Raw genomic sequence first — 25,959 nt, forward strand, 5'->3', positions numbered from 1 at the left:
CAAAAATTCTTGTTGAAGTCTAGGGAATTTTTCATTCCACTCTGAAAATATGAGATCACTAGAAAAATTTTATTTCTCTCAGTCTACACATAGAAAATTCTGCAATAGGATTGCTGAGCAAACAGATGGGAACTCCAAATAACAGAAACATTTGCACATGAATCTAAATAAATAGGACATAGCAGCAGCCATACACATATACTTGAAGATTGGGTTAGGTGTAAGTCTTCAGATTTTAAGGATGCATCCTTTACCATTGCCCAGGCCAGGAGATCTTATTTTATGATTATTGAATGTTTTGATTTCCCTAGAAAGTAATGACACTGTAAGAAACTTAATGAAAATCAAACTGGAAGATTTTCTAAATGAAATTGGACCAAATATGCAACTTAGAAATAGGAATATAGTGTTAGAAGGGATCACCTTTGTTCAATGCCTCTTTTGATGAGCAACAAAATAAAGAAATGGTGCAAAACTTCTTTAAAAAATGACCTCCAAAGCTTTCTAACAAACAGAGCATCCTTATCTTTGGCAGGAAAATTTTCTGTCACATTCTACCTGAAATGTTAAAAACGTGTGTCTCTGACAAGCTCTAACTGATGTCCACTGTTTGGTTGTAGGGTTGGCTGGCACTTCCAGATGCAAGGAGGATACAACTTTGCCCCTTTGAAAATGGCAAGTACTGTGTGCTTACTCTTTATAGGAGTGACTTTCAGCAGCCCCATTAGTATGTCATAGTTTAAATTAATCTACACTGAAAATAACATATTGCAAAACTTCAAGGAAATAATCATATGGGTTTGTTTTACTGTGGGTAGATGAAATCACTTTCAGACCAAATAATTCACCGAGTTTATGCCAACAAAAACACTAAGTAACTTCCTAGTCATTTCCCACATTTTCTCAAGTTACACGCAAACTGGGCAGAAAGAATAAAAGGTCAGCTTAGAAGTGGTGTGAGAAGAGGGCTTCAAGGAGACATTTGAGGGTGTCCAATATCCAACTTAAAGGAGGAAGTGAGGAGTTGAAAAAGGAGAACGTTAACTATAAATGAGTTCTATGCTTAACAGGAAATTATTCACACAAATATTCCATCAATATCAGAAATTGGTCTGAGATGACAGCTCAGAAAGAAACAGCAAAACAGAAAAAGAAATTGTCTTATTTGCACATATGAAAGTAATTTTTTTACCAGGCAAATAGAAAAAAGTGTGGGCTAAAAAGTGTTTTATTGTGTTAAGTCCAAGATTTTGGTTTAAAGCACATGTAGAGGTACCAGATTTATTAACTGTGTTGATTCCTGTCTGGACATTTGGAATAATGTTTCCCTTTTCTCTTTGTGCACAGATACACACGTGCTTTGGGACAGTATTGTTTATAATCCATCAACACAAACCCTTGCCTGGGAGCCAGCCTGTCCTGTCCTTGTCATGGTTAACCTATGCAGGTTCAGCAAGTCGAATGACCATTGTGAAGATATAGAAAAATCTTTCAAAAATTCTTCTGAGAAAGTAAGAGCTGTGTGGATTAATTCAAACTGTGAGATTGAAAGGCATCACCAAAGGCATAATGTGAAGAGCTAGACTTTGGAATAAGAGCAGTTACAAATTCCTCTCTTCTTCTCTGATACTTAAAACTATTCATAATCACAGTCTGTTCTTGCACACTAATCACATGATTTATTCAAAATAGTCACTGAGTCATTATAAAGAAATAACAAGTGGAGATGACTGGGCAGCTAGTAATGTTTGCTAAACATTCTTTGGGGTAAATAGGATCTGCTTTTTATTTATAGTTCATGTCAGGTTCCCTTTAAAGTAAGGGAGACACACTGTGAGGACAACTCTTCTCATCTGTAGATAGGCATAGTAGGTTGGAGGGATTTCTCTCTGAGAGTACCACCTTCTTTTTACTGTCACAAGAGTCTCTTGTGATTAGATCAGATGTAGATGTTTGACATTTAGACAGCAGAAATATAAATTAGATGAAGCTAAATCTCTTTACGTATTTCTAGAGACATAACAGTACTTTGGTAGGGCACAACTGTTTTGTAATTAAGATCTTCCTGAAGTGCCTTCCTCAACCTGGTCCAATGTCTTGAAACTGTGGGTGCTGAAATATTGTGTCCCTTAGTTCTTCCTGCACTTATTTTCTCAAGTAGAGAAGGGTTTTCAAATGCATATGTCTTGAATGGCTGAACACTTCAATCTGAAATCTGATGGTACTGAATGCTCTGGCTTTTTGAGGTTGATTAGAATTCGTTTTACTATGAAAAGTAAGTTTCAGGCTTGCCTGATTGTGGAGAGAAGGCAGTAAACTTAAAGTAACAACAGAAAAGGCAAAAAAAAAAAAAATCAAACACAAGAGATTAATTCTGAAACTTTTGGATTAATATTATTCTTCTGATGACATGACTGGGGAGGGGGTGGGGCTGACTCAAGGCTGTCGAATGCTTTTGTGATTAGGAACTCCTGGCCAAGCATTTAGTGATTGTTCAGATTCATCATTTATGAGTTCCAACAAAGCTTTGATCTTGAAAAAACAGATTAATTTAATTCTAGATGTGAGTGATCCCTGTGGGATTATTCATCTGCTGGCAACAAGTACAATTTATTGCTTGCAGGAGAGAAAAAGGGAGAAAAAGAAAATAAGACTAAAATGGGGTCTGGCTGGTAATGGTTGTATCTGTCACCAGAGCAGAAATCAAATTTATTACAGAGTATGAGTGTTTTTCTGTATTTACTGATTGCATTTAATGACTGAAAATTCATATTAATCATAGAATCACAGAGTGTCCTGGGCTGGAAGGGACCCACAAGGTCCATCGGCCCATTTATTGTACTGAATTTGGCCCATTTATTGTACTGTAACCCTGAAAACCATCTCTGTAGTATGCTGGAAGCTACTGCAGATTCCTCAGATAGGACCAGCTGCCCTGTAAATCCAGACAAGGCCACACACTCTAATACTATGCACATGTACTGACTTAGGCACAAAAGCTGCATCACTCCTAACTGAGGCTGGGCTTTCTCTGTCAATGAGAAAGCTGTCTCCAGGTCTGAGCAGACTCCTACAGAACTGTCTCCTGGGACACTGTTATGTTCTCAAAAGCAGTTACAGGAAGGAAGGGTTTGGCTGTGTAGGGTGCTCAGTCACTTGAGCAAGAGGGTTTTTTTAGGTAGGATCATGTGTAGAGCAACGTGTGTAGCTATTGTTTATATAAGACAAGGCTCTTTGTGGTGAAGCCCTTGGTGGGTAAACAACTGTTAATCAAGAAAAAACCATTTTGTGGATTGCTTAAGTGGATTTCTAAAATTCAGCCTATGTTTCACTGTTCTGAAATATGGGTATGGAAAGTCAAAGATTTCTCAACTGATGGTGGAATACTTTTGGATTTATGTTTAAGTGTTCTGATGAGTTGTTTAAATAAGGGGTTGAAACAATTTGACTTTGTAATCAGAATTTTGCACAAGCCACCATAGAATCAATTAATTTAGCTCTAATGGATCAGTCTGACCATAAAAAATGCTACATATTGCAGATAAAAAGAAGTAAACTATTCAGCAATCCAAAGCAGCAGTTGTTTCTAACCACTTTATCTGATTAACTTCCTGGGGTGTTTATGAATTGAACAGACCAATTACCTTTGCAGTAATCAAGCCATGAAAATCTCAGTAGTTGATTTTGTGAAACTAGTTAATAAAACTAGCTAATGGTGAGTGCTCTGTCTTCCAGCAGGTTAAATATTCTCGTGTGGACACTCACCCAAGACTTTGCATGAAGGTAAAGGAATTTCTTTGTAAAACACATATTAACTGCCCTTCTGTCTCTAAAATAAATGAGCTGCTGATGTTCTTTGTGATCAATATTTTGTTTCATAGCTCTGATAAATGGGAACTGGAATGAAGGAAAAGTGAAGGATTAGATTAGAAGGTGATTGTTTTGAAGTGCAACAGCAATGATAGATAGGACACAGGTCAGATTGTTCCCTTCCTTTTTTTCTGTTTAAGAAAAGCAGAAAAAAAAGGTTTTGGTCAATGCAAACTCTGAAGAATGTGCTAAACTTAACCTATAAAGTTTTTTATAGTAAATATTTGAAAATAAAATTATCAACACAGTACATTTAATAGAGAATCTCTTACTATTCTAGTTGAGAAGAAAAAAGCCAAATAAGGCCAATTAGGCATATTATTATTTTCTTTTAGATTACTTTTAAGTCAATGGAATGAGATATTTCTGTAAAATATGCATGATTATAAATACCTGAAGAATTAGGGGATCTAATTTAAGTCAAGGGTTGGAAGATACACTAAAGGAGGAAAACTGTGAATTAATGTTCTGCAACTTTCTGGAATGCCCTGATCATCACTAGTTGAATATTTTGCCACAGATTGAAATGGAAAATCCAGTTTTCATAACAGATTTCTTTGCTTTCAGTTTACAACCAAACGAGGATCTTGGATTAAATGTCCATTTGCTCATGGAGAATTTCCAGGTAAATATACATTTTTAAAATTGCATAACATTATATTGTGGAAAATATTTAAATCACTAGATATGAGCTGTCTCTTAAGTGAGAAATGTTCAACAGCACTGTGAATTGTAAACTAAGTCAAAGAGACTTGACAGCTTGTTACTTCTATGTGTCCTCAGTAGATCTAGTGTTCATCAGTATAAAAAGTAATTTGTAGGAATCAAAATAATTGCTTACATATCATTAGATAACACTTAAAAATACAAAAAGTTTTTATTTTAGGCATACATTTTAGAATATACTGTATGGTCCTTGTACATCTAAAAGTAAGTATTTTCCCCTAATATCAGCCTGGAAAATGAGGACTGCTGCAGTTGCAGAACAAATACAAGTTTTCTTCACATCCCAAAGCAAGGCACAGTTCTCAGTGCTTGTGTGTAACAGGACGCAGATGGCTTCGTGCGAATCTCTTGGGATGCACCATTCAGTCTCTGTGGTTTGTATATATTATTTCTTAAACATTTTAAGGCTTTTAAACATACCTAACTTCATTCATTTATTATTCCATATATTGTTCTGCAGCTTGAATGCATTAATAAACCATGTACATATTGGAACAATTACTGGAACATTTTAAAAGCCTGTAGTTCTAAATCTGATCTCACACTGAAACAAGAAATAAATTAAGATCCTAAAGTCAAATGAGTCACATCAAATGGTGTGACTATTGAGTGGAACTTTAATCATCTTTTAATGTCATTTTTGTAGTGTGGTATTTGAATTATGTATATAGCAAATGTTACTGGTATTATTTCATATATGAGTCACTGATATAGCTGACCTGGCAAATCACACATCATGAAATGTATGAGACATCAATCCATGATGAACTCTAAATATCACAGCTGCCAATACAAACTTAACATGCAAAAAAGGTTTGTTTACAGCCAAATTATCTTTTTTGAGCCAGCTGATTGTGTGGCTACACAACTGCTTCTTCCAACAAAATGGGGACAGAGTGGGGAAGGATTATGGGAGGGTCAGATTTCAGTTGCAGGCAGCAGCTAGTCATGAGAGCCTCATTCCTTGCAACTTAGTCAATGTCCCATACATTTTCAGTGCATTACTGTGGTTTGCCCTTTAACCCTGCCTATCAGTTACCTTGTTGGCCCAAACTGTGATCTTCTGAGAGACACATTTAGAAAGTGAGGTCAAAGAGCAAAAGAGAGGCCATAGTATTATTTTTTGAACAGGAGAATATTAGCAGGATAGATCCTAGTAGCTACTAGGACCACCATGCTGAAATACATCCATCTGGTTCAGCAGCCAGCTCCTCAGTACTCTCAGGTCCACTGCTAAATATGTGCTCCTGCTGTCTCTGCTTCACTGACCAGGTACATGAGTTGGCACATGATGAATTTTGAGAAATTTGAGAAATCTAGATATTGTGATTTGAATTGTTACTCCTGGCTATGCCTGTTGACTTCACTCCGCTGCAGGGAATGTGCTTTAGGACACACAAGCACAGCTCCTACATCTGTCCTCTCTGTAAGGTATATTCTAGCTGTACTTATTTGTCACTATGCAGGGACCCATAAAAACTGTGCCTTTTTCAGGTACTTGTGATTCTTATAGTGGGAAGAGTGCACATGCCAGGCAGTTATGAACAAGCACTTAACATGATGGGCTGGACACTGAATGCTGAATTTGTTTTCTAGTGGATCAGTTTAGATTGTTATTGTACCTCTGGTGCTGAATGTAACAGAACAGCTGATAAAAAGAGTTTTCCAACTCAGCTCAATCTGAGGACATGCAAAAATGGAAGATAATAACTTGCTCCTCTAGGAGTTCCCAGAGCTGAATAATCATTGCAAAAGGCCTGGGAAAAAAACAGCTATCCTAATTAACACAGACCACAGAGGGCATTGGTGGTAATATCAAAAGTCTGTTCTAAAGAAAAAGCTGTCTGGAAAATGCTGTATTACTGGCTGAGATGGAGATCTTGTAGAAAAGTTGTCAACACTCAAGGAAGGTTCCCTTCAGCTGGTCTATTTCTCATGAAATCTGTGGAGTTTATATTTTCTGTTTTAAAGGCTCCCTGTGTGAATAGCTAAGTGAAAGGGGTAATGGTGGAGCACCAATAAATCACAGCTAGATATTGAAGTGTGTTTTTCATGGAGGCACTGATGCATTTAAAAATGCTGTTTTCTTCCCTTTGGTAAAGAGTTGTTATGTCCTCTGCTACTGTGACAGAATGAGACCCCATGTAAATTACATACAGTTCCTGTCTCAACACCATGAGCAGTATACACAAAGTTTTCATCAAGACCTCACTCTGTGTTCCCAGAAACCAATGTTGATCCTCTAACTACTAATTCCTCTTCAGTCATGCTTGGATATCTTCACCTAATTTCCCCCAAATTACTTTAGGAGTTTGCCACCCTGAAGAGAGTGGTGTAGGATGCATAGCTATTGGTGGAGTAACAGACATTATTTTGAGGACAAACCATAATCAATCAAATACTAAATGTCAAGCCAGTCATTTTGGACAATTTTACCCTAAGGCTCAGTTTGTTCTCTGCATACAATGGGATGAGAAGTCCAGAAGAACTGTAAAGACAGGGTCATTCCTTCAGCTCATGCACCAGGGAAAAGAAGTGAAGATGATGGGAGGAAGCAAGCAGTGGGGGGAGAGTGTCCTCCTTGTGATGCTCCACAAAATGCAGTAACATTATCCCTCTTCCTGTGCTGCCACACTGTGCTTGGCAAAACTACACCAGCTGCTTGTGGTCATTGAGATCTGGGGTTAGCTCTGAAAATAAATCACCTTCCATTAATTTTCTAACAGGGTAGACCACTAATAGCATTATTGGAAACCAAAGCAAAGAACTGGAGAGACACAGTATGTTTTCTTTTTTCTGGGTATGGAAAATAGTGTTTTTCAATTTCTTTTTTTTTATTCATTAGGGAGATTCTGTTTCAATCACTATGTCACAGGAAATGTGTGGGTCAACAATTTGCATTCAGGTATGTGTCTTGCTTTTTGACAGGTACCCTGTACAAAATAAACTAATAAACAAATCATTAAAACACCAAGCAAACCAGCAGGTATTCTCACTGCTTTCTCCTCCCAGCTAAATCTGATTACTGTGCAAATTGAGTTGGCAAAGAGCATTATTTAAAGCTTGGTATGCTGCCACCACTTTTCTTTGAGATGACATTAATGAACTGAAAAGTTGCTCTCTGCGATCTTGCTCCTTTGTCAGTGGCAGATAAAAGGATATCATCAGCATATTGCTAATCCTGTCTTTATGTGTTCCTTTAAAAAAAAAAAAAAGTTCCAAGCTATCAAAAGATCCAAATAAATAATAGATGAATTTTTAAAAATTGACATTGACTAGAAAAGGTGAGGCATATAGTAAACAGCACAGCAAGTGCATGGTGTCCTAGAATTAGCACCCAGGAAAGTAGAACTGAGCAAATTATTTCTGACATTTCTGCATTTCTGCACCCTATTTCTGTAGAAAAACTTCATTAAGAAATTTTGTTCATAGAAAATGAGCATGAAGCTGATAGGTTTATGCCTCTCTGGAGTTCATGTTCTCAGCAGACACTGAAAGAAATGAAAGTGAGAGTGGAGCTCTGAGGCTTCAGTAGCTGCTCTAGAAGGCCCTTCTCAGCTTTACCTTCTGCTGCTGGGAAGAAAGAGAGAAGATGAAAGTGAGATTGGCAAAAGCCTTCTGAGTAATGAGAGTAGTACTTCTTTCCCTAGTGAGAAAAGAAATTTGGTAGGGAGACAGATAATTTTCTGCATAAATTATTTATTTTGTAAGTAAGATGTTAAATGTCAGGCAACAATAACAACAAAAATTATGATTAGCTCTATCATTTAGAGACTTAAAAGTGATTGCAACTCACTTTATCTACACTAGACCAGCAATTCCCATATGTGTATATTTAAAAACAGATTCAAAATGCAGTCACTTGAGTAAACTAATAAAGCAATCTCATTTTGTCAACACAAGTGCTTAGTAACAGCTCTGCTGAAAGGGGAATAAGCCTCAATTCTTTCTTTTGAAAGGGCTGGAGAACAGATGTAGATTATTCAGTCCCACTGCAGATCTGCGATACCTACTGTGGTAAGTAGGCATGTTAACAAAAGAAGCTTGGGTCTTGATTCTGTACAAGAGCACATTTCAGGTGAAGTGTGTTCTCACTGGGAAACTGAGGTGGGATTGCCCTGACTGAATGTGGATGTGTGCATGAGAGCTAGACAAGCTCAGAGTCCTTTCTAGACAGCAGACTCATATACCTCAGGAGCTACGTTCATTAGCTCTGCAAGGGCAGCTTGTGTGCTGCCTGCTGCCTCTGCTTCCTGGGTGAATTTTTCACCTCGTGCCAGTTTCTGTGTGTCACACCTGTATGTACATGAGGTAACTAGCCAAAATCACACCTTGGCAAGAGGCACACACTGCTGCCGTTACAGTGACTGCAGCACAGCCCTGCTGTGAGTTCCCCCCCCTGCAAATGGGACAGCAGCATTTCCCTCCACTTCCCAGTAAAGAGAGGTTTGCTTCTGGATATTGTTATTATTATTTTTGTGATTTGAGGTACACTCAGACACACTATGGAGCCAGAATGTTCTAAACCCTCCAAGCCATGAAAGCAAGGTGTTGTAGAAATTAGTGAGTTAGGAGCAAACTGATTATATGGGGTTTATGGTGAACAGTACAGCAGTGGATTGACTAATTTAGAACTAAATAATCTAAAAGGAATCATGATGAGAGAAGCCTCAATCTGAGCATTGCCAAAAACACTTCCCCAAACTCACACAACCAAGCAACCTAGCAACCAAGCAACCAACCATCTCCTTCTAGTTCACTGTAAATATTGTAAGTCCTGTGACAGATTTTCCCCATTGTCTAAAAACACCTGTCAGTTAACTACAGCTTTATATTTGGAAGCCTGATAATAAAAAGAAGGGAGCTTGAATTTGTAGTCTGAGTGTAGATCCCTGTGTAATCATTTGTATAATGCTAGTTCAGGTTTCTTCTCCACTGAAAAACTTGTAACAAGCTCACTCACGATGAATAAATTAAATAACCAGTGTTGTGGTTCATACACTGTGGATGCATTTTCATTTTTCATATTTTCCATTTAAAAATGCAGAGTATGACAAAAGCATGTAAAATAATTAAAAGCTCTAGAGATGGCAGTCTTGGAATTTCCCTGCACCTCATAGTAGGAGAGAATGTGTCTGTGCAGTAAATGAAAATAGCAGAACATTAAAAGCTGACTAAAGAACTTTTTGTCAACAATATTTGATTTAAATATTTAAATAGCGAACTTTTTCTCACAAGCTTGTTTGTTTGGTTTGTTTTTTTGCTTTGCTTGTATGTTTTTGTGTGGGGTTTTTGTTGGTTGTTTTTGTTTTTTGAGGTTTTTTCCTTCTGATTAGGAATTTGTGGAGATTCAAAAACAAAAGGAGAAAATGTGCACTTATCAAGAATGTCAGAACTTTATGTGATCACTGTGTTTGAGTAAACTAATAAAGCAATCTCGTTTTGTCAACACAAGTGCTTAGTAACAGCTCTGCATGAGGTACATTAACCTCATGCTTCATGGATGCTGACATAATTTATGGTTTTGGGATAATGTGGTCTACATTAATTGGTAGATAATTAGTCTCTATCTGTGGACCAGTGTTCCCAAAATCTCCCTGTAAGCAAGATGGTACAAGTCAGTGTCAGAGGTGGGACACTGAACTGGGTTGGTCTGTCTCACTGCAAGAATTCCAATGTTCTTAATGAGTCATTGGAAGCCACCAGCTGCTTCTCAGGTGTAAGATTTTTAATATATCAGTGGGAGCAAAACTACTAAGGGCTCTTGTATTCTTTAATGCATATTTTCTATAACAAAGATATTTCTTAAACACTAGCCTTTTAAAATCAGGATGTGATGAAAGTTTTTTAAAAGAGTCACCAAGGGTGATAATTGTTACACTGGGATGCTATTTTGTTTGGGCCTAGGACATTAAGAAAAGCCATCCATGTAAAAGTGAAGGTAATATTAACCTTGAGATTTGTCTGTAATCTGTGACAACATGGTTTATACAAATGTCAAAGCAAATGACAAATAATCTTGTAATGGCAGAGTGAAATAGTGAAAATATATACTGTGCACATCTTTGCAAAATAGAAATGTGCATGTTAAGTGTTACTGTTAAAGATACCAAGCACTGTCAGTGTGTTCAGAAGACTTATGATGTTATTAAAAAACAAGATTCGAGTCATAACAACAGCTATTATAAAAAAGTCATTGTGTCTAACCATCAGGAAAGCTGCTCTTTACCCAGGCTTTAAGAATAGCTTTCTGGCATGTATAATTTATTATTCTACAGTGGATAGCATTTTTCTATAAAGCTGTAACTTATTTTTTTCTATATTTTCTATAAAGCTGTACTTTGGGAATTACAATGGCTTGGTGTTGTTTACTCTACAATGGATGGAAATGGGAAAATAATGTGGTGGGTTTTTTTAAAATTTGCATTTAATAGCATTGACTTGGAGGCAATACTTTGTGCTCCTTTCAAATTTTCTATTTCTTTGGGCCACTTTTCTGGATTCTATTTAATAAAGCCAAGCATTTTGAGACATTATTTCCCCTATAAAATAAGAAATTTATGTATTTTGTATGAAACAATAACCCATATCAGTTACTCTGAGAATAAATATGTGAATCATAATGAAAACAAAATGGCAACCTATATTTGAACTTGTTCCCTCAGGTTTTCATGGTCAGTCATACAGTGATGGAAACCCACCAAAAGCCATGACACACAGGTATCCATCTAATTTACAGTTTCAAACATCTGTGGGAATGGATGGTATTTTTAATCTTGAAACCATATCACTGGCCTTGTTACAGGCACAGAAGGAATATTTGAATGAATTTTGTATATAGCTAGAAGGAATATCAGGTTCTTAACTCTCCCTTTCCCACTGAAGACATTCCCTGCTTCTGTGCTCTCTTCTCTTGCTTTCTCTCTTTGCGTTTAGTCTGGAATCAGAGGTAGCTGCCTTGCTGCCAAAGTGAGGAGAAAGGGAGGCAAATAACCAGTGGCAGTGAGAAGTTTGTAAGGTAACAACACAGCCTTCAAGAGTCCTGAAATAAGTTCAGATGTGCTGTGCATTATTAGCCCCTGTCCCCTGCTTTCTCACTGACATTTGCAGGCAGGTCAGATCCCTCTGTGCTCTCACTGATTAGACATGTCTGCTCAGCTGTTCCAGTGCTGCTTCTTATTGCCACGGTCCTTTACAAAACACCTCTCCTAGGCTATGGACAAACCAGTAAATAATGCAGCCCATGGAGGTATAATTTGGTAGACCCTGAGCGCTTAAAAATTCTCTTCCTTTAAGGACCCCTTTCAGAGGCAACCTGGAAAAGTGGGAGATACCTAGAACTCCAGAGAAAATAGAGATGGTCTGAAAAAGTCTTGTTCAAAGATGGGGAAAAGATGCAGCCTTGCAAAAGCGCTGCAAATCTTGTGGTTGAGTAGGGCCTGCCATCCTTGCCTTGAGGCAGTCTTTGGCTTTTCCCTTGTCAGAAGATACCACTTAGAATAAAGTATCTGTTTTTGTTTATTTGTTCATATAAGCACTGTTTGAACTGTGACAGTCAAGTACACAAGCTGTAGACAAATGGTTAGATTTGGTATTTTAAACCAACTATATAGAAATGAACTTTTTCACACTTTAGAGAAAATAACAACAATCTTCTTTCCTCTTGTGTTTTTATCCTAGGATGAAGAGTGTGGAGTCCTTGCATTGAATTTAACAACATGTTTTCAAGGTCCTCAGTATCTTCTCAACATTGTATTTTGGTGCAACTTGCAAATCTGGTCTAACTGGTCATCTCTCATGACAGTAGTTTCCAATTACTGTGAGATTATTCTCATGAGTGAAGAATTTAGCAAGTTGAGCCTACTCTAATATGACAAATTCAGATTAGGATTCCTTATTTCCCAGTATTTAAAAAAAACGGTCTTAGATCACCTGGAAAATCAGGTCCACATTTCCCATCTAAATTGTATTTTATACAAAACATGCTATAAGTGAATACTTTCATGGTACTTTGTGTACCTATAGAACAAGTATTTCAGATCTTCTTGTTGGTAGCTTTCATTTTTAAACCATAAGCAAAAGTTTTTGAGAAATGAATAGTGGAAGAAGTTTTCTCAGCTTTGATACATTATTCTTTGCAATTTCCTGTCTTGATTTTCTCATGCCATTCTGATGACCTCACCATGACAGACCATGTTCTTTAAGCATATCTCACAACTGCTTTCTGTGTTTGCATTTGTGTTTGCCTTGGAGATAATTTTCCTATTTGTCTGAGGTGGTACATGTCTTTGGTTTGATAGCTATTTAAAACTGTCTTGTGGAAATCTGGTCTAGAAGGAAACAGTTTAATGGAAATAATGGAAATGTTTTTCCCCATTATATCAGTATTTATACTCAATTGTTCAGGATAATATTACACACTGTACTGATTAACAAATATTTGGCCTTTATTTCACTGAATAGTCCTGTCAAACACGCTTCCTGTTGTGTAACATTGGAATAAAGTAAAATAAAAGATGATTAATAGCATATCCTGAAACCATGTGGAATTGATCATGTGAAATCATGGAATATGGGTGAGGAGTAAGAGAACAAGAAGCTGATCAATAAAAAATATTTTCCATTTGAATGTGTGGGGTTTTAAAAAATTGTTTTGTTTTGTTTCAAGACATTCATTGACACTTTTACACAGTATGGTGTAAGAGACATATCCACTGTATTGAAACACAAGAATTTTTGAGGTGCCCTGGAGAGGTCAAGCTCTGCTTGACTCCTTTGATAGGAAAGCTTTATTGTTTAGACTGCACATCTATTAGATCTAGTCTCATTCCTAGCAGTGCTGCAGCTCCAAAAGCAGACGTGGCAGGGCAGCATTCCTAGAGCACTTAGCTACTTTCTTTGTGAACTCGAGGCTCTGACCTACCCTGCTTTTCCTCTAATACTTTCAGGCTGTAGCCAGGAACAAGACATTCAGCCATCCAGCTGAGAGAGCATCACAACTCTACTCTCTTCAGTCTTCTGAACCTTTCTTTCTTCCAGTGGAAGCCTTTTCTGCAGGAAAGGTTGATTGGTACAAAGTGATTTTTATTGCCATGATATCTTAAGATCAACTTTATGAATATGCCCTCAGACTGAAAATGAATTAAAATGATACAGGTGTATCTAAGGCTAAAGCAATACACCACCTCCAATGACAAGCTCATCTGAGATCCTGAAGCAACAACAGCTGTACTAAGCCCTGTGCTTTCAATGAGAAAGTCCTGTTTCAGCTGCAGAGAAGCTGACTCTCTTGCAGTATGCCATCTCTTGTTGGCTGCAGTGCTGAACATACCAAAGAAAACAGCCATACCAAAGCACGGTCCTGTTTTACAGGAAAATTTGGACAGGGGAAATAGCAGATGTCATTTAACCTGAGAGTAAAGTGCTTATCCAAAGATGGTAGTCTAGGCTCCCATGATGGCCACTCATGGGAGAGAGACAGGTAGTTTCCAGGCATATTTCTTTTTGCTTGGATACTTGTTTCAAAGGGAGCCAAGGCAGCTCCACCTAAATGCTTACCATTACAACATTCCTGCTGATGGCAAATGTTTGCAAATAATCCTTAATAGTACTTCTGTACTTTGGCTCAGGTCTGCCTATGTGTATTTATGTAGTGAGAAAAGTGCTGGTAGCTTTTCTGACTGACTCCAGAGCAGATCTGTATGAGTCCTTTTCTAATACTTTTGCTTCAGCCAAACATTGTCTCTTCTAATTAAAAAATTCCTGCTTCCTCTGGGAGCAGCTTTCCTGATCTCCCAGGTGGTGACTGGACCACCCCATACATGTAACATATTTGGAAGAAGTTCCACTCAGGTGCAGTATTTTCTAGAGAAGTTACAGCCTCTTCTGTTCTTGTGACTTCATAGTTGCAAAAGTAAAGGTGTTTAAATTTTTTCCACAAGACATTTTAAACATTGGTAGGTCAGTCCTGAAAGAAGGTAGTAATAAAATCTTTCCTAACCCTATAAGTATACATTACACTTTGCTGACCATTGAAATGTTTTCTTTCTCTCACCCAAAATATGCAACAATTTTTCAATATTGACCAATGTACAAGTAAACGTGTTGTAGCATTAGTCAAATGCAGAAATCCCCTATGTGTTGCTTATAAAATTGGCTAATTGTCTAGAGCCTCCATTCCTTTGTTGAAGGAAATTCCCTTCTTGCTTACTGTGGGCCCAGTCCACAATAAGTTTATTGTGGACCCTATTTTGAGATAACCTGCATGTATTTGTTTTTCATTTAATATCTACATTCTCAGTATTATCACAGAGCATTAATATCCCAGTTCTTCTAAGATCTTAGCAGGTATCAGAACATCATTGAGCTATAGTAAAAAAGACTGATAAGATGCTTTTTAGTAATCTTTTTAAGACTTTCCATTATTTCTAGTGCATTGCACAAACCTGAAACTAACATTTAAAGTCAAGACATCAAAAACAAATTTGTTCTGCTTACTTAGGGAATTATTTTCTTGGTATGCTGACATATGGTCTGGTGTGGGAAACCAGCCTGGTGCTGCTGCAGTATTCTTCATTTGCAGTAAGACATACACTTCCTTGGTATCAGCAAGTTACAGTTGCCGTGCCTGAATTGCCACATCCCTCATTAGAGTAGCTGTGTATTCACCAAGCTGTAACGACAGCCAGAGCAGAACTGGTCCTGCTCTGCAGGCTCTCTTCCTGACCTGTCTCTTTTGGACTTCTGATAAACTACTTCAAAGAAATAAATGGGAAGAGAAATTATGACTACTTTTGTACTTTTGTATTTTACTGCTGATTTCACTTCCTGGACTACAAAATCAGGCCTATGTGAGCCAGCAGAAGGGAAGCAGCCCAGCTCTAGGGGAGTGTAAACAGTTCTGCTCATTAGGTCCTTAGGTGGCAGACTGACTGAATTGTCATAACTGACAATAGGCTTCAACCTGAAGTCTAACACACCTGTGCTTAACAAACAGAAGAAAATGTACTTGCTTCAATTTAGTGTGAAAAGTTCCCCTGACTCATATCCTGTAACAACTGGCCTAAAAAAATGGTGACTTTATCTTACATCTCATATCCCCTGTAAGTTTCTTTATTGTACACAGAAATATCTTTTCTGGATTAAGAAAGCAATTTCTCTCTCTTATCCAGAAAGCCCTTTAGTATAAACATGTAAAGCTGCTGTGTTCAGTGAACAAGTCCAGTAACAATGATGGGAGTTATTCCTCCCATCACCCTGCTGGTTTTCTACCACTTCAAGTTGTAGGCACACAGTTTGTGGTGATTGGGAGTGGGGCTGTGGCCCAGCCTCATCCCCAGTGGGCACAGCTGTGAACAGCTGGTGAGCAGCACTGACAGCAATGAGCCATGGAGTGCCCACAGCACTGACCAACCACCACAGGGAACAGAGGGCACACAGGGGCAATGCATCAACATGGGGGGAATAAAAGGTTGGGCTAAAGAACAAGAAGGGCAGATCCTTGAAGCCTTCTGATGGTGTTACTCTGTCTGGGGCTGTTTAAAGCTGTCTGAAGTTGTATGGTGATCCTCTGTGTATCGTGGCCATCTCCACTGTGACATATGCTGTGACAAGCACATCAAGCCAGTATTGCTGACTCATATTTTGCAGAAATAGGCCCCTTCATGTGGCACTAAGTGCCATTTTTGAAAACCTTTATCTAAATGAGTAAGGGTTAGTTCTGGTATTGGATTGACAAGCACTCTAGAAATCATTATTTTCTAGGAACCATCAGACAGATTAATTGTCCATCTAGTATAGATCTAAATAACTTCTTAATGTATAGCTGATACAGTAAAACCAGGATGTCTTATCTACCGAGAAACAGATGGTAATTCCTAGACCACTTTTTTAATAGGTTAAATTTGCCAGCTATATTTTCTGTCATTGACTACATTCTAAAGAATGAAGCCTAAATCATCCTCTTTTAAAGCTATATAAGTTCCTACCTAACTTCTAAAAGTCACTTTTCAAAATCATCTGTGGATGGGATTGTGTTCTCCATTACTGTCTCCACATAAGTGCGCTAAGAGTTTGTACCTTTTCATATCATAGCTAATAGAGTAAACCAACTCTTGCCTTTGAGCTGATAGCCACTATTCTCATATATTTCACAGGTTCTAGTGTCTGATCACATACTGCAGAGATTTCCAAGCTTTGCTTACATTGCTTATATGCATTCTGAAGCTGGATTTGTGCTTGATGGACAGTTTTGTCATGAGCGATTCCCTGACAGCATGTGTTTAGAACTAGAAAGGATGAAAAGCAGAAAGAATTCCCAGAGGTAGGATGAGCTAAAAGATGGGGACAATGTAGTTTTTTCCATCCCAGAAATAAAAGGTGGGGAGAATGTACTTTGAGTCATCTGTGGGCACAGGGAGGGAGATGCATTCAGAAGGAAATGCTGTAGAACCTGCAGAAGGAAGCCCATAAAGGATGAAGAATGATGCAGACATGCAGAAATCAGGGCAGGGTGACTGGAGGTGGGGCAGGGGAGATGGGCTGGAGGGAACAAAGACTGTGAGGTGGGAGAGGGAAGAGGGAGGTGATGTTGGCCAGCCCTGGTGTCATTCCCATCCCTGACTCACAGCTACTCCTCACTCAGAACCTCTGGGTAAAATGGGAAAAGGAGTGGAGAGTAACCACAGATGTGCTGCTCTGCACTCAATATATACATTTTCCCTACCTAGTTGCTTCTCACCTTCATGCTTGTTGTACATTATCTTGTTGCCTTCTTCATGGGGCACAATGCCAGGATGAGTGGGAGGCAAACTGACCCAGAACCTCTCTGTATAACAGGGAGTCCTCTTCAGTGAGTCTGTGGGCTTCTTACCTGTGGGACTTCACAGTTTGTTGCATCTGTGGAAACTGCCTGTCATTTTTATTCCTTTCTTCAATTATAACCTATCAGTGGTGAGAGAAAGCAAAGGTGGTTCAAAAAAGTGGAGAAGCACCAAGGTGCACAACAGCCACAGGCCCTTGATAGTTCTTGCATGACCATTTTCCTCTCTTAAAACTAGTGAAACTTTACAGAGCTTTTTCTTTTTCTTTCTTTTGCATTACATAAGTTTCCCTTAACTTTTTATAAGCAAATTTTCACTTTAGTTATGTAATATTATAATGAATTTTACAGCACTGGACTTCTGTGGTAGTAAGCTTCCTTTCAGGTGGCTCTTCCTCTTTTGGTCTCTGTTCACATTCCTTGTGAAATCCAGAATGTCTTTCTACATCTGTAGTTTTCTGTCCCTGAGATTTTTCTGCAAGACCCTGGCCAGCTGAGAGGCTTCGCATTGGACTGTTGCCAGTTCATTCTGGAAAGGCATGGTTCTCTGTCTGCAGACACCAATATCATAACAACTCTTGAATGTTCTGCTTGTTCCATTGATGTGTTCTTTTGTCTACCCAGTTCCTTATCTGTTCCCTACCCTGTTGGCCCTAATGAACCATGAGTGCCTGAAAATATCAGAATATTTCTAGACTGTACAAGCATTTTCTGCCTTTGATCTAAGATGGCTGAGTGTGTAGCTGAGTAGGAAGTCATTTAACTGTATTTCTGTGTGAATATGGCTAATCTGAAAAGGTTTACTGGAAGTCAGGACAGATTAATTGATCAGCACTAATGTGGTTTCCATACTGAGGATAACTTGCTCTGCAAGAGCACAGACAGCAATCTGATATCTGTCCCTGCTTTATTATATAAACCAAATGCCAGCCTTTTTTCTGGATATGTATTCTGTACTGTTGTTTGAGATGTGTTTCCCAAATTCACCCTTTTTGTCTTGGCTTACTTAAGGTATGAGACTGAGCTGAGCCAAATGAGCTACCTCAGTCACAGTCCCATCCTTCAGAAACTCAAGCTGAGGCTGTGAGTTAATGATGACCAGAAACTGTCATAAATATCAAACCTGACTCAAATCCCGTGTCACATGTCCAGGCAGCTCACTTCTGTGGTGTTTTGTGACCATCAAGCTTCTTTCACAAGGCCCATTTCTAGCTCTTCAAGGCTATGCTACAGATGACATTGTTTTGCAAGCACCAAGATAACCAGACTTCTATCTGCTTCTATGGTCAGGGGAATATTCAACAAATAACCAGTTGCTGCTCTGCTGCAGTATATATACAACCTAGGCTGCACAAGCAGACTAATATTTATTCCATTAAAGGACCACAAAGATAATATAAATGTATTTGTGAGGGCTGTTTGTTACTCCTTGGTCCAGAGACATTGGATATCACAGGAAATAATTGTACAAAAACTGCTGCTGTTGTGTTACTGCCTCAGATGAAAGAGGATTCTGTGATTCCTGAATAGATGCTCTGCTGTACTCCAGCTTACCAATGCTCTGTTTCCAATACAAGAGAAAAGTAGAGACTGTATTTGAAGAATGCACCATGTGTGTTTCCAGTATTTTAAAAGACCCAAACTCAACAAGTTGATTTATTTTGGATTCTCACAAGGTTCCATTCTCTTTCTTCAGAAAATATTCCAATATATTCTTTCCAGCTCACAGAGATGAGGAACCATTGAATCAAGTCTTTAATGGAGATAATTTTTGTATGACTCAGCATGCAGGGTAGCAGCATTCCCTTATCTATTTCTTAAGATCTGTAAAGAAATGGCTTTTAAGCATAACGGGCAATTTTATGGAATTCTGAAAAACTACAGCAAAGTGGGAGTGTCACTAAAAGAATGTTCATTGTAATATAATTCATAACCACAACTCCCTATGTCTAATCTGATAGTTGGGAATTTTTGTGAAGGGTGTGTGCTGCTCGTGTATGTGAAGCTTGAGACAAAGGGAGACAAAAAAAGAACATTGCAAGAAACTTTCTCTTGAGTATCCTCTGCCCTGTGAGCCACTGCCTGACAGCAACAATTTCTATGCCTGCCAGAAACAATATTGTTCCCTGCTCACTTAGTATTGTCACAAAGAAAACAGATATTGTCCTGCTCTAGGAAAGTATGCCTTGAATCTGTAAGCCATCTGTAGTAATTAGTAGTAGATTCCAGTCAAATATGGATTCCATTTTTCTTTTGTATTACTTTTTGCTTGGCAATATGTGCACACTACTGAGTTTAATTTCCCAGAAGCACAAAACCTCTCAATTCTTCTGTGAAGTCCAGTGATTCATTTCCAGGTAAATGGAAACCAAGTTTTTACACTATGAGGCATACGATAAGCTTTTGAAATGTGGGTAATTATAGGTTTATTTCAGAGAGAACAAATCATATGCATGAGGAATCAAATCTATTTCTCACCAGGCAAATTTTAATCAGCTTTGGATCAGAACATTATAAGCTTCTGTGCTTTTGCTGTCATCCTTGCTAGTTCCTGTAAAGGCTAAAATTTATGTCCCTGTTGATACTAGTCAGGGCAAGATGCTGTTTGGATATTTTGTGGGTTTGCACTCAGCTTTTCATTGTGTCCTGTGACAGAAATGCTCTCCTTCAAGCATGTTGCATCTCATGATGAGACAAGCTGCTTCCCTTTATGCCATCTCCAGATCAAGTCCACCCTGAGGGAGGATTGTGAGGCTGGAGCTAGAGGCACACATTCCCATTTTGCCATAAAACAATATATTTTCTCTCCTGTTAGTGGAGCCCAGATGGTTGACATCTGGGAAAACTGATGGTAAGGAGCTGGAAGAAGCAAAAAGCACTGTCTGGGGAAGGTTGGAAATCACAGACAGTTAAATCTTTTCCCCCTAAAATCCCATCCTTCCCTATCTGTTGCAGACTGCTCCTAGCCAGGAGCAGAGCTTCTCTGAACCATTCATTACTTTTTCCACATAGCTATCCAGGCACCTCGGGCTTCCCTGACTTTTTGTAAGGACATATGAGAGTTTGTACTGTGTCAAATCAAATGATTGTCTAGTTTATATTCTGTCTTCAACAGGTTCATCTGCATTTCTCAAGAACTTAATGAATGAATTATTCTTATGTGTTTAGTATATCTGGAAGGGTTTTTCTAATAGAAATTTACCTAAGTGTTTTTTGGATTCATGTAAATCTTGTACTTTCTATTACTCATTTCATTAAACTCCACAGTTTAAGGAGGTGATGTGTGAAGTATCTGTTCTTGCTTTAAACCTGTCACCAGCCACTATGACATTCACTCAGCACTAATGTTTATGTCAAAAAGAACAATGAACTGTTTCTTGGTACTTATTTTCCCACATTCTTTATTCTTTATTGACTGCTGTGTTATCTTCTCTTTATCTTTTTGTCAGTTTGAAGAATTTAGGTCTATTTAGTCATTCTTAATATGGCAACCACTTGAACCGTTTACAATATTCAAAATATGATAATGTATATGTTTATACAGCAGCACAGAGGTGTTCTGTCCTGTTCTCTCTTCTCTATCTAATAATGCTGACAACTACCTGCCTGTTTTTAACAAGTAATTCTAAGTGCTGAACTGCTGACAGCATGGAACTTTTAGAAATCCAAGCTCTCAATCCTTAGTGCTTATGGCTAAACACAATACAGAATTATATTATAAAAAATGCAGCGTTATGCTTTCTTCAGGCCCTGCTTCTTGTAGACTGGACAGAAGAGACAGATGCTTCATTAATATCCCTTCAACTAAGCACTTTCATAAGGAAAAATAGACAACTGCTTTTGGGAGTTCCCTTGCATTAGACAGTTTCTGGTAACACTTCCATGAATGTTAATATGCCCTGTGCCAACCTGCAGGGAAGACCCAGGCACAGGATGTCCACTCTTTACTGGGATGTTAGTACAGTAAGTAGGTTGCTACATATGGTATATATGGTGTGGCCTTGCAGTCTCTACATAGCTGGATTTGAAGGGAAAAGGGTCCTGATCCCCTAGTCCAAATCACTTCTGTCTAGAGCAGCAGGCTATCTGATACTATCAGATGTGGACTATAATCTTTTTCTGCAAGACAGGCAGCTTTAGAAAAGTTTTGCAACTTACTAATTATGGTAGGTTGGTTTTCATGAATGTACCAAGGCACTGTGAGCTGGCACAGGACACATTCTGCATTAAGGTTCATGGTAGGAGTGGTGATGGTTGTGGTGGTGTCAGTGGTGTTTTCTGTAGCTGCAGAGATAGGATTGGTTTTTCCCACACACATCACTTTATTTATCAGCACTGAGAATCACCTACCATTTTATCATCAGCTGCTCACTGTTGCAAAACACATTTGTAATTTTTCATGTTCAGCTTGAATACCTTAGGCTCACTGGCAAATGTTTTATACTACTAGCTGGATATTTTACAAGCATGTTGGACAGCTAAGAAATCAACATGTACTTCCTCTTTACCCATTTAAAAATGTACATCAATATCTCTTTTATTGCTGGATACCTTTTCCATGCCCTCTATCTTGTTCTCATATTTTTCTCACTAGAGACATCATTGTCTTCAGACAGATTGTTAACATCCCAGCTGGGGACAAAAGGGAAAACTGTGGAATAGCATTGCACTGAATGGCAATTAGCCAGGGAGGGCTCCAAAGGGAAGTGGTCCAAAGGGAAGTGTGCTGCACTGAATGATACATCTCCCTGTATGATCTCTTAATTTATGCAAAGCAGTGGTTGCTTTGGATTAGTCTTTCTTCTTCACCTTCTCAGCTGTGATTTTTATCAAGTGTTTCTTAACAGTTGCGTAGGTTTAGCATTTATTTGATTAATTGTGAAAAACTGAAAACGGCTTTTAAACCCTAATGACTGGTAAGGAAAGAATAGACTACCCATTGGGCCTAGGCTCAAGTCTTACTACATTTGGGAGTCTGATGGGGAAATTTCAACCTGTGTTGAAAAGTACTTCCACAATTGCATAGTTCCTCTGAAACTGCATCACAAAATTCTCCACGCAAGATCCAGGACACTTAGTTATCTGCTTTGATTTTCCTTTCATTTGTTTATTCATTCCTTGGCATTCTTGACAAATATCTGATTTTTCAGTGTGTCCATTTGGAAAACTTTCTGGATGCCACAGCTCTGTGTGTTTTCAAAGCCCAACAAGACTCCTCAGCAGGAATTGAGTTTCTCTTTCTCCTAAAAGTGACGAAGTGAGAAGGAAACGGAGGCTTTCCCTCTCTTGGTGCACTGGATTACTGAAAGCTACGATGTGATGGTTTAGAAGTTACCAGGAGTTTACTCAGTAGGAGGTGAAGCCTGGTGATTGCCAATGTCTTAGCTCTGGTACTGACTTTTTATATTGTCCTGTCTCCACAGTTTGGGAAGTATGCAAATTACCTATTGGATCTGAGAGAAAAGAGGAGAGGGAAGATGGACTCCCATCCAACTGTGCAATAATAAATGCAAAGCAGGGTCTTGAGGTACAGTGAGGAGAGCAAACAAGGTTGGAATCTTCCTCTGGGGACTGATGAGACTGAATTTTAGTGCAAACTTAGACTGAATTTTAGTGCAAACTTGTGATGATCAACATCCCGAGAGTGAAGTGTCTTTGAGCTGCCTTTGCCTGGTGTGAGTAACTCATGGGAAGGAGCAGGATTCCTTGGTCAGAGCCTCAGAACTGGCCCTGGAGCACATGGCTCTGCTGGGGTATTTGCAAAGGCAGCACTGCAGCTCTGTGGCAGCGGCTCTGGGGCAAGCGGGGGATGCAACATTGTGGCCCAGTGTGCTGGAAACAGACTTCAAAACCTGGTGTCTGAGCCAGACTGTAGATTGAGAAAACAAACTGTATACCAGGAAAACATCTCTGAAGCATTTATTTGGGAAAGAGTATATATAATAGGTAGATGAAATGCTCTGCACTCCTGTTCTAACATGCATTTCATGAAACAAACACATGCACATGCCATGCTGGTTAACAGATGAGGTACAGGAGGCAGGTCCAGGTGTGGCTCTGTTACGGCTGCTGCTCATTCCAGAGGAGAGCTGCTCATCCTGAGGTGGGAGGATTACTCTGGGGGTGACTTCTCTGCTGCTTCACAGGAAAAGAAATCTGGGTTCATAAAAGAAAATGAAAGCCAATACATATTAATCCGTTATAGCTATGGTTTCGTGGTATTTGTTCCTGAGGATGATTTTCCTTATGAAAAGCACTGGTGGCGTTGCCATGATGGCTGGGGGGCTTTGTGGGACCTTCCAAAGATTTGGCTCTTTTGATTTCCCTAGTGTTACTCCATGTGCAGCTTTCAGGGGAAAAATGGGCACAAGGCTGTGAACTGTCACAGAAGCTTTTGCAAAGCTTGAAATCCACAGTTATACACAGTTCCTTTTTTTTTTTTTTTTTTTTGACAAGGCAGCTAAGCAAATTTTTCACATCCCTTTTGTTTCTCACATATCTTCAGACACCCGTTTCCCACCCACCTCTATCTATCCTCAGCAGTTTCCCTTTCATGATGTTTCTGTTTCATCTTCAGGGCTCCAACAACATTTTTTCAAACGGAACACTTAACCGCAGTCAAAACAGCAAGCGCTGCCATTTTTTTACCTCACAGATCTTACTCTTGATTTCTGACTAATTTTATTAATATAGCAACATCAGACCTTGCAGGAGGTCCTTCCACTTTGAAAGGGCAAGCATGGGAAGCAAATGGGAGTTTGCAAATTTTTTTCCTATAAAAATCTCAATTCCAGTCAGATGCAAAGGGAAAAAAGAGGAAGGTTGAAAGGATATATATGAGAGGAATGCACATGAGAGGAATGTGCAAGGTATGACTAATGCAGCACCTTTTGAAACAATATATAAAAGAAATATCTGCTGTCAAATTATCCCTTGTTATGAGGTTATGACTGAGGAATGAATTGCACGTCCAAGTTGTCAGGGACCACACAAGCTCACAATAAGACATAGTTTCTAAGGAGAGGAAATTACTTGATTGTGAAGCCTGGCTTCTTGTGTTACAGAGGTATTACTTATTAGTTTATATTAATGTGTCTCCCATTATTGCATAAAGAATTATCTCTGTTTGTTTATAGCATCCTTGGATCCAGCCATGCAGATCCAAGATTTGCTTCCAGCTCTGCATTCTCACTAGCCCATCTTTTCTCTTAGTTTTCATTTATTAAAAAAAAAAAAATCCAACAAAAAAGCCTATAGAGATAATATTGTTCTATTGCATCGTGATGATACGCTCTCTTTCCTACTCTCTTTCCTACTCTGTTTTCCCAGAGATATTAAAATATTTATTTTGCCCTACGTGTTCCTTGTGCTGAAAAACTGGCTTCAGGTGTAGGTTTTGTGTTTTCTTCTTATCTCAGCTATTTTACTTTAGTAATTTGCTATCTGCCTTACTATAGTAATTTGCATCCTCCAACTGTTAATGTGGGAAGACATAATCTGTCATTGGGGAGGAAAAGCTATATAGTATCAGTATTTGTCTTTCAGGTGAATTTTAATTTATTGACTTGTTGCCAGAATTGCTTCCCTTTTAGGTAAGAATCTAAAAACTATAATGAATCATCATTTCTTATCTCTTTCACGATCTCTTTCCTTATTTATTTTTTCTAGACTCCTGTGAAAATTGTTCGAGTTCTTAAACTTTTCTGTCTTCAGGATGAACTCAAGGACTGATTTTTAACTGGATCTTCACCATCAATGGCAACCATTTCAATCTTAGTTCTCATTCCAGTATTTTTGTTTTTACCTTTAGCTGATTGCAGATGAGAAAGCTTTCAGGTGAATTCCAGGTACTCTTTTCAGCAGATAATATGAACAAGAGAATTACACCAGAGAATTCAGAGGGAAAATCGATGGAATCGATGCCTGTGCCATGGTGGCTGTGCCATTGCAGGGAACAGCTGATTGCAGCATCCAGGTAATTACGTTACTTTCCTGGCTCTGATGGCTGCCTGCAATGTTGGGGAACTAAGCCTCAGTACAGAAACAGCGATAACCAAGGTTATCAGCAGCCATACAACCCGTTATAAAACTGGTTACCCTTTCCAGTTGCAACACAGCCTCTTTTCATTTTCAGGGGATGGTAACTAAGGGAAAGTAAACCAGGTAATTCTAAAAGCACAACCTGTTTCCAGTTTCCTATAAGGAAACTAGGCAAATATAATATAGACTGTAACCTGCGTAAATTTGTTCAAAGTTGGGAATTTCCGCTTGACAAACACTTAGTGGTGCAGTAAAAAAAAAAAAAAAAAAAAAAGAAAAAAAAAAGATGAATTCTGTGAAAAATAAGAGTGGGAACAACAGTTTCCAGTAAGGCTGTCATGATAAGACCAAGCCAGCCAGTGCTGGGAACCGCTGACAGAACTACAGAGCAACACAGAGTGACAAAGGGAGAAACTACCACACTGCAGCAAATGCCATTACTGTCAATCATTTTTCATGTGGCTGCGTGAGGAAGTGTCACTTCCTCCTTGCTGGTTATGGGC

General features: G+C 38.7%; 1 protein-coding gene across 6 annotated transcripts in view; it reads left to right on the forward strand.

Moving 5' to 3' along the window:
* Positions 1–13,225, forward strand: part of IL17REL (interleukin 17 receptor E like) — a 44,452-nt gene extending 31,227 nt beyond the window's left edge. The window contains exons 9-17 of one of the 6 annotated variants that reach the window (XM_059847253.1): positions 621–675; positions 1,348–1,511; positions 3,739–3,783; positions 4,438–4,495; positions 4,825–4,970; positions 7,442–7,501; positions 8,556–8,613; positions 11,262–11,316; positions 12,277–13,225. In XM_059847253.1, coding sequence (XP_059703236.1) covers positions 621–675; positions 1,348–1,511; positions 3,739–3,783; positions 4,438–4,495; positions 4,825–4,970; positions 7,442–7,501; positions 8,556–8,613; positions 11,262–11,316; positions 12,277–12,304 — 669 coding nt within the window. In that variant the 3' untranslated portion in view covers positions 12,305–13,225. Of the gene's footprint in view, positions 1–620; positions 676–1,347; positions 1,512–3,735; positions 3,784–4,437; positions 4,496–4,824; positions 4,971–7,441; positions 7,502–8,555; positions 8,614–11,261; positions 11,317–12,276 lie in introns of all 6 variants that reach the window. The other 5 variants (XM_059847252.1, XM_059847254.1, XM_059847256.1 and 2 more) reach the window with 5 other exon arrangements.
* Positions 13,226–25,959: the final 12,734 nt, after the last annotated feature.

The sequence above is a fragment of the Haemorhous mexicanus genome, chromosome 5, assembly GCF_027477595.1.
Source record: "Haemorhous mexicanus isolate bHaeMex1 chromosome 5, bHaeMex1.pri, whole genome shotgun sequence".
Classification (NCBI taxonomy): Eukaryota; Metazoa; Chordata; class Aves; order Passeriformes; family Fringillidae; genus Haemorhous; species Haemorhous mexicanus.